The sequence below is a fragment of the Tasmannia lanceolata genome, unplaced genomic scaffold, assembly GCF_043159265.1.
Source record: "Tasmannia lanceolata isolate RefF3 unplaced genomic scaffold, GAP_Taslan_0.1 ptg000015l, whole genome shotgun sequence".
NCBI classification, from domain to species: domain Eukaryota; kingdom Viridiplantae; phylum Streptophyta; class Magnoliopsida; order Canellales; family Winteraceae; genus Tasmannia; species Tasmannia lanceolata.
In genome coordinates this window covers 7,642,519-7,658,315 of record NW_027518692.1, presented here as the reverse complement: position 1 = coordinate 7,658,315, position 15,797 = coordinate 7,642,519, and the positions used below count along the sequence as shown (strand labels likewise).

The 15,797-nt window shown below is 38.7% G+C and overlaps 2 protein-coding genes across 5 annotated transcripts in view; both read right to left on the bottom strand.

The window, feature by feature from the left end:
• LOC143893046 (uncharacterized) overlaps window positions 1-4,514 on the bottom strand; it is a 35,427-nt gene extending 30,913 nt beyond the window's left edge. For 3 of the 4 annotated variants that reach the window (XM_077397994.1, XM_077397996.1, XM_077397995.1), the window contains exon 1: window positions 19-4,514. In XM_077397994.1, coding sequence (XP_077254109.1) covers window positions 19-387 — 369 coding nt within the window. In that variant the 5' untranslated portion in view covers window positions 388-4,514. The remainder of the gene's footprint in view (window positions 1-18) is intronic. The other variant, XM_077397997.1, reaches the window with a different exon arrangement.
• ARP4A (actin-related proteins 4A) overlaps window positions 1-15,797 on the bottom strand; it is a 64,558-nt gene that overhangs the window by 12,811 nt on the left and 35,950 nt on the right.

Below are 15,797 nucleotides of genomic sequence, written 5' to 3'. Positions count from 1 at the left end.
AGTGGTGCCAGAAAAAACCTCTGAGCTGTGGGTGTCTGTCGAGGTGCGTATTCTCCGGCGCGCCCGAGTCGTTCTGGTGCGGGGTCTTCCTATTGTGTTTTGATTGTCTCTTCCTTCTTCCTCTGTCTCCGCTCCTGCTGTCTCGGTTTCTTCGGTTGCTTCTTCGTCTTCCTTGTCCTCGTCATCTTCTTTGTCCTCCTCTGTGCTAGTGGGAGATCTCTCTGTTTCTGTGTCCGTTTCCTCCACTGTATACACTTCTGGTTCATCATATTCTCTTTCTGTCTCTGTCTCGTCTTCCATGTCATTTCCTTCTTCTGTGTCCATATCATTATCTTCTTCTGCATCCGTTTCATTCTCAGAGGTGAGTGGTGTGATTGGTCTACACATTGCTAAACTGGTGGCGGTTTCGCCTGCAACTTCTATTGATGGAAGAATTTGTGAAGAACATGAACTCCAATGGGCCTGAGCGGAATTTGGGTCGGAATGCTTTCCACCCCTGAATCTGGAATACTAACAGGGATTCGATGGCAAAAGATTACCTAACTGGGAGAAAAAGATTACAGGAGTTTTGGACAGTCAAACGTAGTAAAAGAGATGAGAGATTGGATAGGGTGGCAAAAAGAAGAAAAGATAGTAATTTAGGGGATTGGAAATGCTCTAAGTGTAAGTTTATCAACTTTAGAAGATGGGTAGAATGTTACAGGGGCCGGAAAGTTTGGTCGGGGTTCGACATGAACGTTCCCTCTTCTTTTTCAAAATTCTCCGTAGCCAGCTCATCTAAGGCGAAGCTAATAGAACCGTCGTACCAGATAGATGCTTTCGTGGAAGAGGCTACGTATCCAGGAGTTGTCTCCGGCGCAGATCGTAATGAGGAGGGCTCTGCAGGTTATGCCGATGAGCCAGAATGTAATGTGGTTACAGATGTTTGTCCCAAGGAAATCTGGGCGGACTCCATCGCTTTGGCCTCCCAGTTCAGTATTGATAGCACTCTATGGGGGGAAACGAAAGGGGGAATAACTCTTAGTGCAGAGGAGTTGCAAATGTGGATGGACAAAATGTCAGGAAACACCGGAAGCTTAAAGGTAACTGAGGTGGCTCCTCAGGAGTTTGCGGTTTCCTCATCACAAATTCTCTTACTGGACTCGTTTATGGCTGTATGGGAAAGAGCTGAAGATAGCCCATTCGTTAAAATCTCTGCCTGGAAGAATAGATTTTCAGGGAAGTTCTTATCTTCTTGGTGGTCGATTAAAGGCTTGCCTCCGCATGCTTGGTCGGTGGTCAATTTTAGAAAAGTGGGATGTAGAATCGGGAGAGTGCGAGCGACAGATGGGTCTTGCGAACAAGGAAATGGATATGAAACGGCTTTGATATTATTAATAGTGTCTAATTCAGCTCCCGAAGAAATCAAACTTCCAGTGTGTATTAATGAAACAATATTCTGGGTGGTGGTGTCACGATGTTCTTCGCGTCCTCGACTATCTGAAGTTCGTGAAGCAGAAGAGTCGGCAGATCTTTTTGTTCAACCTGGATCTGGTTCGCTCTTTTTTAATGGCGGAGTTTCGTCGGAGAAGAGGGGTGCGCAGCTTAGCTATCAAGGGGGAGAAAATCTTCTGTGCGCATCTTCCTCTTTTAGCATTCCATGCAACGTGTCCTCTTCACAGGCCGGTAGCTATAGCTATAAGGGGGTAGCTGGTGGCGATTTGAACGTTGAGAAGATTGCCATGCAGAGGGTAAACGTGGAAGGCTCCCATTCGCCTACAGTGCGGCGAATGTCAGAAGTTGGTTTCTCGAATTTGGTGAAGTCGCTTATCCCTCTGATAAGCTTTGAGCATTCTCAGCCGTTGGATGAACAATTTCTGCAGATGGACCCTTTTCCGCAGATTCTTTCCCATCGGATCTGTGGATCCAGCCGTCAATTCCTCTCTCTTGAATCATCTCCGTTGGGAATTTTCGAGTTATCTCGTTCGATGGACCCTTATAATATATGTTGTTTGGAGGCCCAAAGCCCACGGGATTTGATGGACTCGTTAGATTTTTTGGTCCATGGGCTCTCTTTAGCTTATCCTTGCGGGGTCGAAAGCGCGGTCGATCCCCATTGTCAGTTGGAAGCCTTGGAGAATTCTTCTCCTTCTCTTCTAACCTCTTAGTCCGTGCAAACAATGGGTTTTTCTCCCTTTCTAACCCCGACTTTGAGGTACCGAGGGGAAGAAAGGCTTTCAGGTGAATCTAATATTATTTCTAATCTTCTGGACGAGTTTGCCGCAGCTTCCCTGGAGACAAGTAACTGCAAGGAAGGTATTCAGGGGGAATTCTGTTTTTCAGGAGGGATGCCAGATCAGTTATTGTTACAAATTGCGGAGGCGAATGATGTTATTCCTTCATCAAAAGTTCCTACAGGTAATTATGTGGAGATGGAAAGGCGGGAGGGTATCAGAGGAAAGGACAGTAGGGACAATGAAGCATCCTTTTGGTCCGAGAACAGTTGCAATAACCTGGCCATGGTTATTACTCAGGAGGAAGATCCTAAACCCATATCCTGGGTTGATCCTAAAGATCAAATTCTGGAAGTGTTTGTGAACAACGTTATCTCTATGAGCATTGGGATTGACTTATTCCGGATCCGAGGATCAGTTTATAAATTTATTCAGGGTCGCAGAGGGAAGAGAATTAGACCAGAGAATGTTATCCGACCCTTCCAGCTTGGAGGGGATCAAGAAAATGTTGCGGGAATTAGCTAAACTTAAATCCGATGTTAATTATGATGGGTCTCATGGTCGCATACCCAAATCTTCAAATAGGAAAAGTAGTAGAAGAGAAGGTTCAAGGGGTCATGTAGCTCTCCAATCGGTGTGCCCATGAAAATAATCTCTTGGAATGTGAATGGGTTGGGGCTTTTGGAAAAAAAGGCTCAAGTTAAAGCAGTTGTCAGACATAATAAACCTGTGGTAGTGTGTATTCAAGAAACTACGTTGGGGGCGGTGAATAGGACTCTAATTAAGAGTTTAGGAGCGAATGCGAATTGGAACTTCCTAGCCCTGGATGCCATTGGAGCTGCAGGGGGCGTCCTAGTGATGTGGGATCAATCAAGGTGGGAAGTGCAAGAATCATGGATCGGTAAGTGAAAATCCAAGGTGGTCCCGAGTACGGCAACTATGAGGAGTGAAAATTAATTAGGTTTCTATCAAGTTTTAATCTTTTGAAAACTCAAACCTAAATTGGAGATTAAGAGATCAAAATGAAATTCGAGCACACAAGTTAAATCTAGAGGTGCAATGCAAAATAAAGAGCTAGAGTTCAAGAGAGAGTGCACCCGAGATTTAAAGTGGTTCGGTCCTCAAAACGCGAGGCCTACTCCACTCCACCAACAAAGACCCGTTGATGGCTTCACTAAGTGATCTTCTTAACTTCGGCGAAGATCGGTGCCGATTACAAATTCCGATTACCTTTAACCTTGGTGGCAATCTTCACCACGGAGAATGGGCTACGCTTCTCCGAACACTCGCCCGAATACAATTTCTTGAATAAGAAAGAAAGAACAAAAATCTCTCACAAGGGTTTACAACTTTGTAGAAGATGTACAAATATAGCCTAAAGATCCAAATCCTAATCTTAGATGATGAGAGGCATAAACAAGTTTGATTCACTCTAAGGATGTTCAAGTAGGTTTTTAGAGTGTTAGGATTGATAATTTGAATGTTTGGAATGCCCATATATATAGGAAAAACCAAATATGACCGTTCAATGGCATTGAGGTAATTCCAGCAAAATTCCAAACGGCTCTTTTTCCGACCGTTGTAGTGTTCTCGGAGTTCCGGGAATACACACAGAAGTTGAAAAAAGTCTACTGGACCATTTCTAGGAGTTCCGAGAATATTTCTCGGAGTTCCGAGAATTTCTCTCGGAGTTCCGAGAAGCCTATGCTGAGCAGATTTTCACTTCATGTTTTTAGGCTTCCAACTTAACACCAAGTTGGGATTGCTATGAGGGTTCCAAGGTGTTGGAACTCCACAAAGGCAATCACTTATATATTTAGGGTGTGTGTTTATTTGCTTAATTATGCCTTTCAAAATCCTAAACTAGGATTGGATCTTAATACAATCTAATATAACTTGATCTTCAATGGATTCTTCAAGTCTTCATTTTGTCTTGGACTTCGTTGTCTTTGGCCTTCATGATGTGGTCCAATGAGTGTTTCTTGGCCTCAATCCAAGCAATGTTGTCTTAGCACCAATGTGATCTACAACTTAGACAATCAAACATATTAGTGATCATTAATCACTTGTGTATTGGAATCATCAAAATAAGATGGGAATGCCAAGGTGGAAACCATTGGGCTTACAATCTCCCCCTTTTTTATGATGACAAGCACAAGAGATTTTCCAATAAAAGCAATCATATTTTCTTACACTAGAATTCTCTCCCCCTTTGGCATCAATCAAAAAGATTGGGGTAAAAGAGAAACAAATGGATGAAATATTCAATTTGAAAGCTCCCCCTTTTTCAAGGAAAAAGACAAACCTAGAACTCCCCCTATTTAGAATTTTTATTCAATATAAGAAGGGATATTTAATTAACTTTGAAAAAAGATATTCAATTTTAAGCATTAGCCCCTAATCTAAGCACATATGATGAAAATCATATGAGGGCTTTGGGAATCCAAGATTTCTTGGTTCCAACATTTTCCCTTATCTTAGATGCACATTGGAATTGGTAATGACCATTTATTCCACAATAATGGCATCTACCATGAGGGTTAGATATGCTGGTCCTATCATATGCATGTTTAGGTCTTTGACTAGTCTTCCTCAAGATTATGTCAATAATTTTGTCACCATTTAAGAATCCATGGAGACATAATCTTAATCTTTCATTTTCATTATGAAGATGTGTTATTTGATTTAGAGAATCATTAAATTCATCTTCATAAGATTTGGGAGAGCTTGCCATAGCTTGGAGTTTTGTAATTTGGCAAGTTTTCTCATCCAAACAACCCTGAAGTGTTTCAATCTCAAGTTTAAAATTTTCAAGTTGTATTTGAGATTTGGAAGAAAATTCATTTTTCAAAAAATTAAGTTCATTTTCTAATTTTGAAATGGATTTCTTTTGAACTTTATTTTTGGAAATTTGAGAGTGCAAGGTTGAGCACAATTCATCATATGATATTTTTTCACTATCACTAGTAGATGAATAACATGAAGGGTTAGAGTTTACCTCGTCTTCATGGGTGAGTGCCATGAAGCAAAGATCATCTTTCTTTTCTTCCCCTTCGCTTGAACTCTTTCCTGAGGTGCTAGTAGCATCCCATCCGGCGGCAAGAGCTTTATGTTTCTTCCATTCCTTCTTTCCCTTGTATTTTGAGGAAGATGACTTGAGAAGTAGACAATCCGGTCTTTTGTGTCCGGCCTTCTTGCAATTATAGCACCTTATTCCTCCTTCTACTTCATTTTCTTCTTTCTTCTTCGTTTTATCCTTCTTATGTTTCTTTCTCCATAAGCTTTTAAACTTTCTCAAAGCTTCTTCTTCATCGCTATCCGCCTCGCTAGAGGATGATGAGTTTGCTTTGAAGGCTTTTAGAGCCAGAGATCGACTCTCTTTCTCTTTCTCTTTCGGCTTCTTCTCCTCTTGTCGGCTAGTGAGGAGCATCTCATGGGTGATGAGAGATCCTACAAGCTCCTCCATGGTTAGCGTCTTGAGATTCTTTGATTCTTGTATAGCGGTTACCTTTGGATCCCAATATGGAGGAATAGACCTAAGCAACTTACTCACAAGCTCATCAGTAGGATAAGATTTACCAAGATTTGCTAATTCATTAGAAATTTTAGAAAAACGGGTATACATTTCGGAAATGCTTTCGTTTTGATCCATTCTAAACATTTCATATTTGCTCTTTAACAAGTTTATTTTGGAATCCTTAACTTGAGAAGTTCTCTCATTGGTAACGGCAAGTGTATCCCAAATAATCTTGGCGGAATAAAAAAGAGCAACTCGATTAAACTCCTCCGTAAAGAAGGCGCAAAACAAAGAATTTATAGCTTTGTAATTTAAATTTGCATGCCTTTTTTCTACCGTATTCCATTCTTCAAATGGTGTGGAAGGCAAAATGTATCCATTTTCAACAATATGCCAAAGTTCCACATCTATCGAAAGAAGATATATGCGCATCCTTGTCTTCCAATGTCCATAGTTGGACCCATTAAAGAAGGGAGGTCTAGTTGTGGAATGGCCCTCCGGAAGTCCGGTTCCATTTCTATCCGCCATTTCACAATTAGAAAGTTGCCAAAGATCTTATGATCTTTCCCTTGTTGAAATTTTTAAAGAAAAATTTTCCAAAGATTTACAGAAAAGAAAATCTTTTAAGAGCCTTTGCTCTGATACCAAGTAAAAATCCAAGGGTGGTCCCAAGTACGGCAACTATGAGGAGTGAAAATTAATTAGGTTTCTATCAAGTTTTAATCTTTTGAAAACTCAAACCTAAATTGGAGATTAAGAGATCAAAATGAAATTCGAGCACACAAGTTAAATCTAGAGGTGCAATGCAAAATAAAGAGCTAGAGTTCAAGAGAGAGTGCACCCGAGATTTAAAGTGGTTCGGTCCTCAAAACGCGAGGCCTACTCCACTCCACCAACAAAGACCCGTTGATGGCTTCACTAAGTGATCTTCTTAACTTCGGCGAAGATCGGTGCCGATTACAAATTCCGATTACCTTTAACCTTGGTGGCAATCTTCACCACGGAGAATGGGCTACGCTTCTCCGAACACTCGCCCGAATACAATTTCTTGAATAAGAAAGAAAGAACAAAAATCTCTCACAAGGGTTTACAACTTTGTAGAAGATGTACAAATATAGCCTAAAGATCCAAATCCTAATCTTAGATGATGAGAGGCATAAACAAGTTTGATTCACTCTAAGGATGTTCAAGTAGGTTTTTAGAGTGTTAGGATTGATAATTTGAATGTTTGGAATGCCCATATATATAGGAAAAACCAAATATGACCGTTCAATGGCATTGAGGTAATTCCAGCAAAATTCCAAACGGCTCTTTTTCCGACCGTTGTAGTGTTCTCGGAGTTCCGGGAATACACACAGAAGTTGAAAAAAGTCTACTGGACCATTTCTAGGAGTTCCGAGAATATTTCTCGGAGTTCCGAGAATTTCTCTCGGAGTTCCGAGAAGCCTATGCTGAGCAGATTTTCACTTCATGTTTTTAGGCTTCCAACTTAACACCAAGTTGGGATTGCTATGAGGGTTCCAAGGTGTTGGAACTCCACAAAGGCAATCACTTATATATTTAGGGTGTGTGTTTATTTGCTTAATTATGCCTTTCAAAATCCTAAACTAGGATTGGATCTTAATACAATCTAATATAACTTGATCTTCAATGGATTCTTCAAGTCTTCATTTTGTCTTGGACTTCGTTGTCTTTGGCCTTCATGATGTGGTCCAATGAGTGTTTCTTGGCCTCAATCCAAGCAATGTTGTCTTAGCACCAATGTGATCTACAACTTAGACAATCAAACATATTAGTGATCATTAATCACTTGTGTATTGGAATCATCAAAATAAGATGGGAATGCCAAGGTGGAAACCATTGGGCTTACAATCTCCCCCTTTTTTATGATGACAAGCACAAGAGATTTTCCAATAAAAGCAATCATATTTTCTTACACTAGAATTCTCTCCCCCTTTGGCATCAATCAAAAAGATTGGGGTAAAAGAGAAACAAATTGATGAAATATTCAATTTGAAAGCTCCCCCTTTTTCAAGGAAAAAGACAAACCTAGAACTCCCCCTATTTAGAATTTTTATTCAATATAAGAGGGGATATTTAATTAACTTTGAAAAAAGATATTCAATTTTAAGCATTAGCCCCTAATCTAAGCACATATGATGAAAATCATATGGGGGCTTTGGGAATCCAAGATTTCTTGGTTCCAACATTTTCCCTTATCTTAGATGCACATTGGAATTGGTAATGACCATTTATTCCACAATAATGGCATCTACCATGAGGGTTAGATATGCTGGTCCTATCATATGCATGTTTAGGTCTTTGACTAGTCTTCCTCAAGATTATGTCAATAATTTTGTCACCATTTAAGAATCCATGGAGACATAATCTTAATCTTTCATTTTCATTATGAAGATGTGTTATTTGATTTAGAGAATCATTAAATTCATCTTCATAAGATTTGGGAGAGCTTGCCATAGCTTGGAGTTTTGTAATTTGGCAAGTTTTCTCATCCAAACAACCCTGAAGGGTTTCAATCTCAAGTTTAAAATTTTCAAGTTGTATTTGAGATTTGGAAGAAAATTCATTTTTCAAAAAATTAAGTTCATTTTCTAATTTTGAAATGGATTTCTTTTGAACTTTATTTTTGGAAATTTGAGAGTGCAAGGTTGAGCACAATTCATCATATGATATTTTTTCACTATCACTAGTAGATGAATAACATGAAGGGTTAGAGTTTACCTCGTCTTCATGGGTGAGTGCCATGAAGCAAAGATCATCTTTCTTTTCTTCCCCTTCGCTTGAACTCTTTCCTGAGGTGCTAGTAGCATCCCATCCGGCGGCAAGAGCTTTATGTTTCTTCCATTCCTTCTTTCCCTTGTATTTTGAGGAAGATGACTTGAGAAGTAGACAATCCGGTCTTTTGTGTCCGGCCTTCTTGCAATTATAGCACCTTATTCCTCCTTCTACTTCATTTTCTTCTTTCTTCTTCGTTTTATCCTTCTTATGTTTCTTTCTCCATAAGCTTTTAAACTTTCTCAAAGCTTCTTCTTCATCGCTATCCGCCTCGCTAGAGGATGATGAGTTTGCTTTGAAGGCTTTTAGAGCCAGAGATCGACTCTCTTTCTCTTTCTCTTTCGGCTTCTTCTCCTCTTGTCGGCTAGTGAGGAGCATCTCATGGGTGATGAGAGATCCTACAAGCTCCTCCATGGTTAGCGTCTTGAGATTCTTTGATTCTTGTATAGCGGTTACCTTTGGATCCCAATATGGAGGAATAGACCTAAGCAACTTACTCACAAGCTCATCAGTAGGATAAGATTTACCAAGATTTGCTAATTCATTAGAAATTTTAGAAAAACGGGTATACATTTCGGAAATGCTTTCGTTTTGATCCATTCTAAACATTTCATATTTGCTCTTTAACAAGTTTATTTTGGAATCCTTAACTTGAGAAGTTCTCTCATTGGTAACGGCAAGTGTATCCCAAATAATCTTGGCGGAATAAAAAAGAGCAACTCGATTAAACTCCTCCGTAAAGAAGGCGCAAAACAAAGAATTTATAGCTTTGTAATTTAAATTTGCATGCCTTTTTTCTACCGTATTCCATTCTTCAAATGGTGTGGAAGGCAAAATGTATCCATTTTCAACAATATGCCAAAGTTCCACATCTATCGAAAGAAGATATATGCGCATCCTTGTCTTCCAATGTCCATAGTTGGACCCATTAAAGAAGGGAGGTCTAGTTGTGGAATGGCCCTCCGGAAGTCCGGTTCCATTTCTATCCGCCATTTCACAATTAGAAAGTTGCCAAAGATCTTATGATCTTTCCCTTGTTGAAACTTTTAAAGAAAAATTTTCCAAAGATTTACAGAAAAGAAAATCTTTTAAGAGCCTTTGCTCTGATACCAAGTAAAAATCCAAGGGTGGTCCCAAGTACGGCAACTATGAGGAGTGAAAATTAATTAGGTTTCTATCAAGTTTTAATCTTTTGAAAACTCAAACCTAAATTGGAGATTAAGAGATCAAAATGAAATTCGAGCACACAAGTTAAATCTAGAGGTGCAATGCAAAATAAAGAGCTAGAGTTCAAGAGAGAGTGCACCCGAGATTTAAAGTGGTTCGGTCCTCAAAACGCGAGGCCTACTCCACTCCACCAACAAAGACCCGTTGATGGCTTCACTAAGTGATCTTCTTAACTTCGGCGAAGATCGGTGCCGATTACAAATTCCGATTACCTTTAACCTTGGTGGCAATCTTCACCACGGAGAATGGGCTACGCTTCTCCGAACACTCGCCCGAATACAATTTCTTGAATAAGAAAGAAAGAACAAAAATCTCTCACAAGGGTTTACAACTTTGTAGAAGATGTACAAATATAGCCTAAAGATCCAAATCCTAATCTTAGATGATGAGAGGCATAAACAAGTTTGATTCACTCTAAGGATGTTCAAGTAGGTTTTTAGAGTGTTAGGATTGATAATTTGAATGTTTGGAATGCCCATATATATAGGAAAAACCAAATATGACCGTTCAATGGCATTGAGGTAATTCCAGCAAAATTCCAAACGGCTCTTTTTCCGACCGTTGTAGTGTTCTCGGAGTTCCGGGAATACACACAGAAGTTGAAAAAAGTCTACTGGACCATTTCTAGGAGTTCCGAGAATATTTCTCGGAGTTCCGAGAATTTCTCTCGGAGTTCCGAGAAGCCTATGCTGAGCAGATTTTCACTTCATGTTTTTAGGCTTCCAACTTAACACCAAGTTGGGATTGCTATGAGGGTTCCAAGGTGTTGGAACTCCACAAAGGCAATCACTTATATATTTAGGGTGTGTGTTTATTTGCTTAATTATGCCTTTCAAAATCCTAAACTAGGATTGGATCTTAATACAATCTAATATAACTTGATCTTCAATGGATTCTTCAAGTCTTCATTTTGTCTTGGACTTCGTTGTCTTTGGCCTTCATGATGTGGTCCAATGAGTGTTTCTTGGCCTCAATCCAAGCAATGTTGTCTTAGCACCAATGTGATCTACAACTTAGACAATCAAACATATTAGTGATCATTAATCACTTGTGTATTGGAATCATCAAAATAAGATGGGAATGCCAAGGTGGAAACCATTGGGCTTACAATCTCCCCCTTTTTTATGATGACAAGCACAAGAGATTTTCCAATAAAAGCAATCATATTTTCTTACACTAGAATTCTCTCCCCCTTTGGCATCAATCAAAAAGATTGGGGTAAAAGAGAAACAAATGGATGAAATATTCAATTTGAAAGCTCCCCCTTTTTCAAGGAAAAAGACAAACCTAGAACTCCCCCTATTTAGAATTTTTATTCAATATAAGAGGGGATATTTAATTAACTTTGAAAAAAGATATTCAATTTTAAGCATTAGCCCCTAATCTAAGCACATATGATGAAAATCATATGGGGGCTTTGGGAATCCAAGATTTCTTGGTTCCAACATTTTCCCTTATCTTAGATGCACATTGGAATTGGTAATGACCATTTATTCCACAATAATGGCATCTACCATGAGGGTTAGATATGCTGGTCCTATCATATGCATGTTTAGGTCTTTGACTAGTCTTCCTCAAGATTATGTCAATAATTTTGTCACCATTTAAGAATCCATGGAGACATAATCTTAATCTTTCATTTTCATTATGAAGATGTGTTATTTGATTTAGAGAATCATTAAATTCATCTTCATAAGATTTGGGAGAGCTTGCCATAGCTTGGAGTTTTGTAATTTGGCAAGTTTTCTCATCCAAACAACCCTGAAGGGTTTCAATCTCAAGTTTAAAATTTTCAAGTTGTATTTGAGATTTGGAAGAAAATTCATTTTTCAAAAAATTAAGTTCATTTTCTAATTTTGAAATGGATTTCTTTTGAACTTTATTTTTGGAAATTTGAGAGTGCAAGGTTGAGCACAATTCATCATATGATATTTTTTCACTATCACTAGTAGATGAATAACATGAAGGGTTAGAGTTTACCTCGTCTTCATGGGTGAGTGCCATGAAGCAAAGATCATCTTTCTTTTCTTCCCCTTCGCTTGAACTCTTTCCTGAGGTGCTAGTAGCATCCCATCCGGCGGCAAGAGCTTTATGTTTCTTCCATTCCTTCTTTCCCTTGTATTTTGAGGAAGATGACTTGAGAAGTAGACAATCCGGTCTTTTGTGTCCGGCCTTCTTGCAATTATAGCACCTTATTCCTCCTTCTACTTCATTTTCTTCTTTCTTCTTCGTTTTATCCTTCTTATGTTTCTTTCTCCATAAGCTTTTAAACTTTCTCAAAGCTTCTTCTTCATCGCTATCCGCCTCGCTAGAGGATGATGAGTTTGCTTTGAAGGCTTTTAGAGCCAGAGATCGACTCTCTTTCTCTTTCTCTTTCGGCTTCTTCTCCTCTTGTCGGCTAGTGAGGAGCATCTCATGGGTGATGAGAGATCCTACAAGCTCCTCCATGGTTAGCGTCTTGAGATTCTTTGATTCTTGTATAGCGGTTACCTTTGGATCCCAATATGGAGGAATAGACCTAAGCAACTTACTCACAAGCTCATCAGTAGGATAAGATTTACCAAGATTTGCTAATTCATTAGAAATTTTAGAAAAACGGGTATACATTTCGGAAATGCTTTCGTTTTGATCCATTCTAAACATTTCATATTTGCTCTTTAACAAGTTTATTTTGGAATCCTTAACTTGAGAAGTTCTCTCATTGGTAACGGCAAGTGTATCCCAAATAATCTTGGCGGAATAAAAAAGAGCAACTCGATTAAACTCCTCCGTAAAGAAGGCGCAAAACAAAGAATTTATAGCTTTGTAATTTAAATTTGCATGCCTTTTTTCTACCGTATTCCATTCTTCAAATGGTGTGGAAGGCAAAATGTATCCATTTTCAACAATATGCCAAAGTTCCACATCTATCGAAAGAAGATATATGCGCATCCTTGTCTTCCAATGTCCATAGTTGGACCCATTAAAGAAGGGAGGTCTAGTTGTGGAATGGCCCTCCGGAAGTCCGGTTCCATTTCTATCCGCCATTTCACAATTAGAAAGTTGCCAAAGATCTTATGATCTTTCCCTTGTTGAAATTTTTAAAGAAAAATTTTCCAAAGATTTACAGAAAAGAAAATCTTTTAAGAGCCTTTGCTCTGATACCAAGTAAAAATCCAAGGGTGGTCCCAAGTACGGCAACTATGAGGAGTGAAAATTAATTAGGTTTCTATCAAGTTTTAATCTTTTGAAAACTCAAACCTAAATTGGAGATTAAGAGATCAAAATGAAATTCGAGCACACAAGTTAAATCTAGAGGTGCAATGCAAAATAAAGAGCTAGAGTTCAAGAGAGAGTGCACCCGAGATTTAAAGTGGTTCGGTCCTCAAAACGCGAGGCCTACTCCACTCCACCAACAAAGACCCGTTGATGGCTTCACTAAGTGATCTTCTTAACTTCGGCGAAGATCGGTGCCGATTACAAATTCCGATTACCTTTAACCTTGGTGGCAATCTTCACCACGGAGAATGGGCTACGCTTCTCCGAACACTCGCCCGAATACAATTTCTTGAATAAGAAAGAAAGAACAAAAATCTCTCACAAGGGTTTACAACTTTGTAGAAGATGTACAAATATAGCCTAAAGATCCAAATCCTAATCTTAGATGATGAGAGGCATAAACAAGTTTGATTCACTCTAAGGATGTTCAAGTAGGTTTTTAGAGTGTTAGGATTGATAATTTGAATGTTTGGAATGCCCATATATATAGGAAAAACCAAATATGACCGTTCAATGGCATTGAGGTAATTCCAGCAAAATTCCAAACGGCTCTTTTTCCGACCGTTGTAGTGTTCTCGGAGTTCCGGGAATACACACAGAAGTTGAAAAAAGTCTACTGGACCATTTCTAGGAGTTCCGAGAATATTTCTCGGAGTTCCGAGAATTTCTCTCGGAGTTCCGAGAAGCCTATGCTGAGCAGATTTTCACTTCATGTTTTTAGGCTTCCAACTTAACACCAAGTTGGGATTGCTATGAGGGTTCCAAGGTGTTGGAACTCCACAAAGGCAATCACTTATATATTTAGGGTGTGTGTTTATTTGCTTAATTATGCCTTTCAAAATCCTAAACTAGGATTGGATCTTAATACAATCTAATATAACTTGATCTTCAATGGATTCTTCAAGTCTTCATTTTGTCTTGGACTTCGTTGTCTTTGGCCTTCATGATGTGGTCCAATGAGTGTTTCTTGGCCTCAATCCAAGCAATGTTGTCTTAGCACCAATGTGATCTACAACTTAGACAATCAAACATATTAGTGATCATTAATCACTTGTGTATTGGAATCATCAAAATAAGATGGGAATGCCAAGGTGGAAACCATTGGGCTTACAATCTCCCCCTTTTTTATGATGACAAGCACAAGAGATTTTCCAATAAAAGCAATCATATTTTCTTACACTAGAATTCTCTCCCCCTTTGGCATCAATCAAAAAGATTGGGGTAAAAGAGAAACAAATTGATGAAATATTCAATTTGAAAGCTCCCCCTTTTTCAAGGAAAAAGACAAACCTAGAACTCCCCCTATTTAGAATTTTTATTCAATATAAGAGGGGATATTTAATTAACTTTGAAAAAAGATATTCAATTTTAAGCATTAGCCCCTAATCTAAGCACATATGATGAAAATCATATGGGGGCTTTGGGAATCCAAGATTTCTTGGTTCCAACATTTTCCCTTATCTTAGATGCACATTGGAATTGGTAATGACCATTTATTCCACAATAATGGCATCTACCATGAGGGTTAGATATGCTGGTCCTATCATATGCATGTTTAGGTCTTTGACTAGTCTTCCTCAAGATTATGTCAATAATTTTGTCACCATTTAAGAATCCATGGAGACATAATCTTAATCTTTCATTTTCATTATGAAGATGTGTTATTTGATTTAGAGAATCATTAAATTCATCTTCATAAGATTTGGGAGAGCTTGCCATAGCTTGGAGTTTTGTAATTTGGCAAGTTTTCTCATCCAAACAACCCTGAAGGGTTTCAATCTCAAGTTTAAAATTTTCAAGTTGTATTTGAGATTTGGAAGAAAATTCATTTTTCAAAAAATTAAGTTCATTTTCTAATTTTGAAATGGATTTCTTTTGAACTTTATTTTTGGAAATTTGAGAGTGCAAGGTTGAGCACAATTCATCATATGATATTTTTTCACTATCACTAGTAGATGAATAACATGAAGGGTTAGAGTTTACCTCGTCTTCATGGGTGAGTGCCATGAAGCAAAGATCATCTTTCTTTTCTTCCCCTTCGCTTGAACTCTTTCCTGAGGTGCTAGTAGCATCCCATCCGGCGGCAAGAGCTTTATGTTTCTTCCATTCCTTCTTTCCCTTGTATTTTGAGGAAGATGACTTGAGAAGTAGACAATCCGGTCTTTTGTGTCCGGCCTTCTTGCAATTATAGCACCTTATTCCTCCTTCTACTTCATTTTCTTCTTTCTTCTTCGTTTTATCCTTCTTATGTTTCTTTCTCCATAAGCTTTTAAACTTTCTCAAAGCTTCTTCTTCATCGCTATCCGCCTCGCTAGAGGATGATGAGTTTGCTTTGAAGGCTTTTAGAGCCAGAGATCGACTCTCTTTCTCTTTCTCTTTCGGCTTCTTCTCCTCTTGTCGGCTAGTGAGGAGCATCTCATGGGTGATGAGAGATCCTACAAGCTCCTCCATGGTTAGCGTCTTGAGATTCTTTGATTCTTGTATAGCGGTTACCTTTGGATCCCAATATGGAGGAATAGACCTAAGCAACTTACTCACAAGCTCATCAGTAGGATAAGATTTACCAAGATTTGCTAATTCATTAGAAATTTTACAAAAACGGGTATACATTTCGGAAATGCTTTCGTTTTGATCCATTCTAAACATTTCATATTTGCTCTTTAACAAGTTTATTTTGGAATCCTTAACTTGAGAAGTTCTCTCATTGGTAACGGCAAGTGTATCCCAAATAATCTTGGCGGAATAAAAAAGAGCAACTCGATTAAACTCCTCCGTAAAGAAGGCGC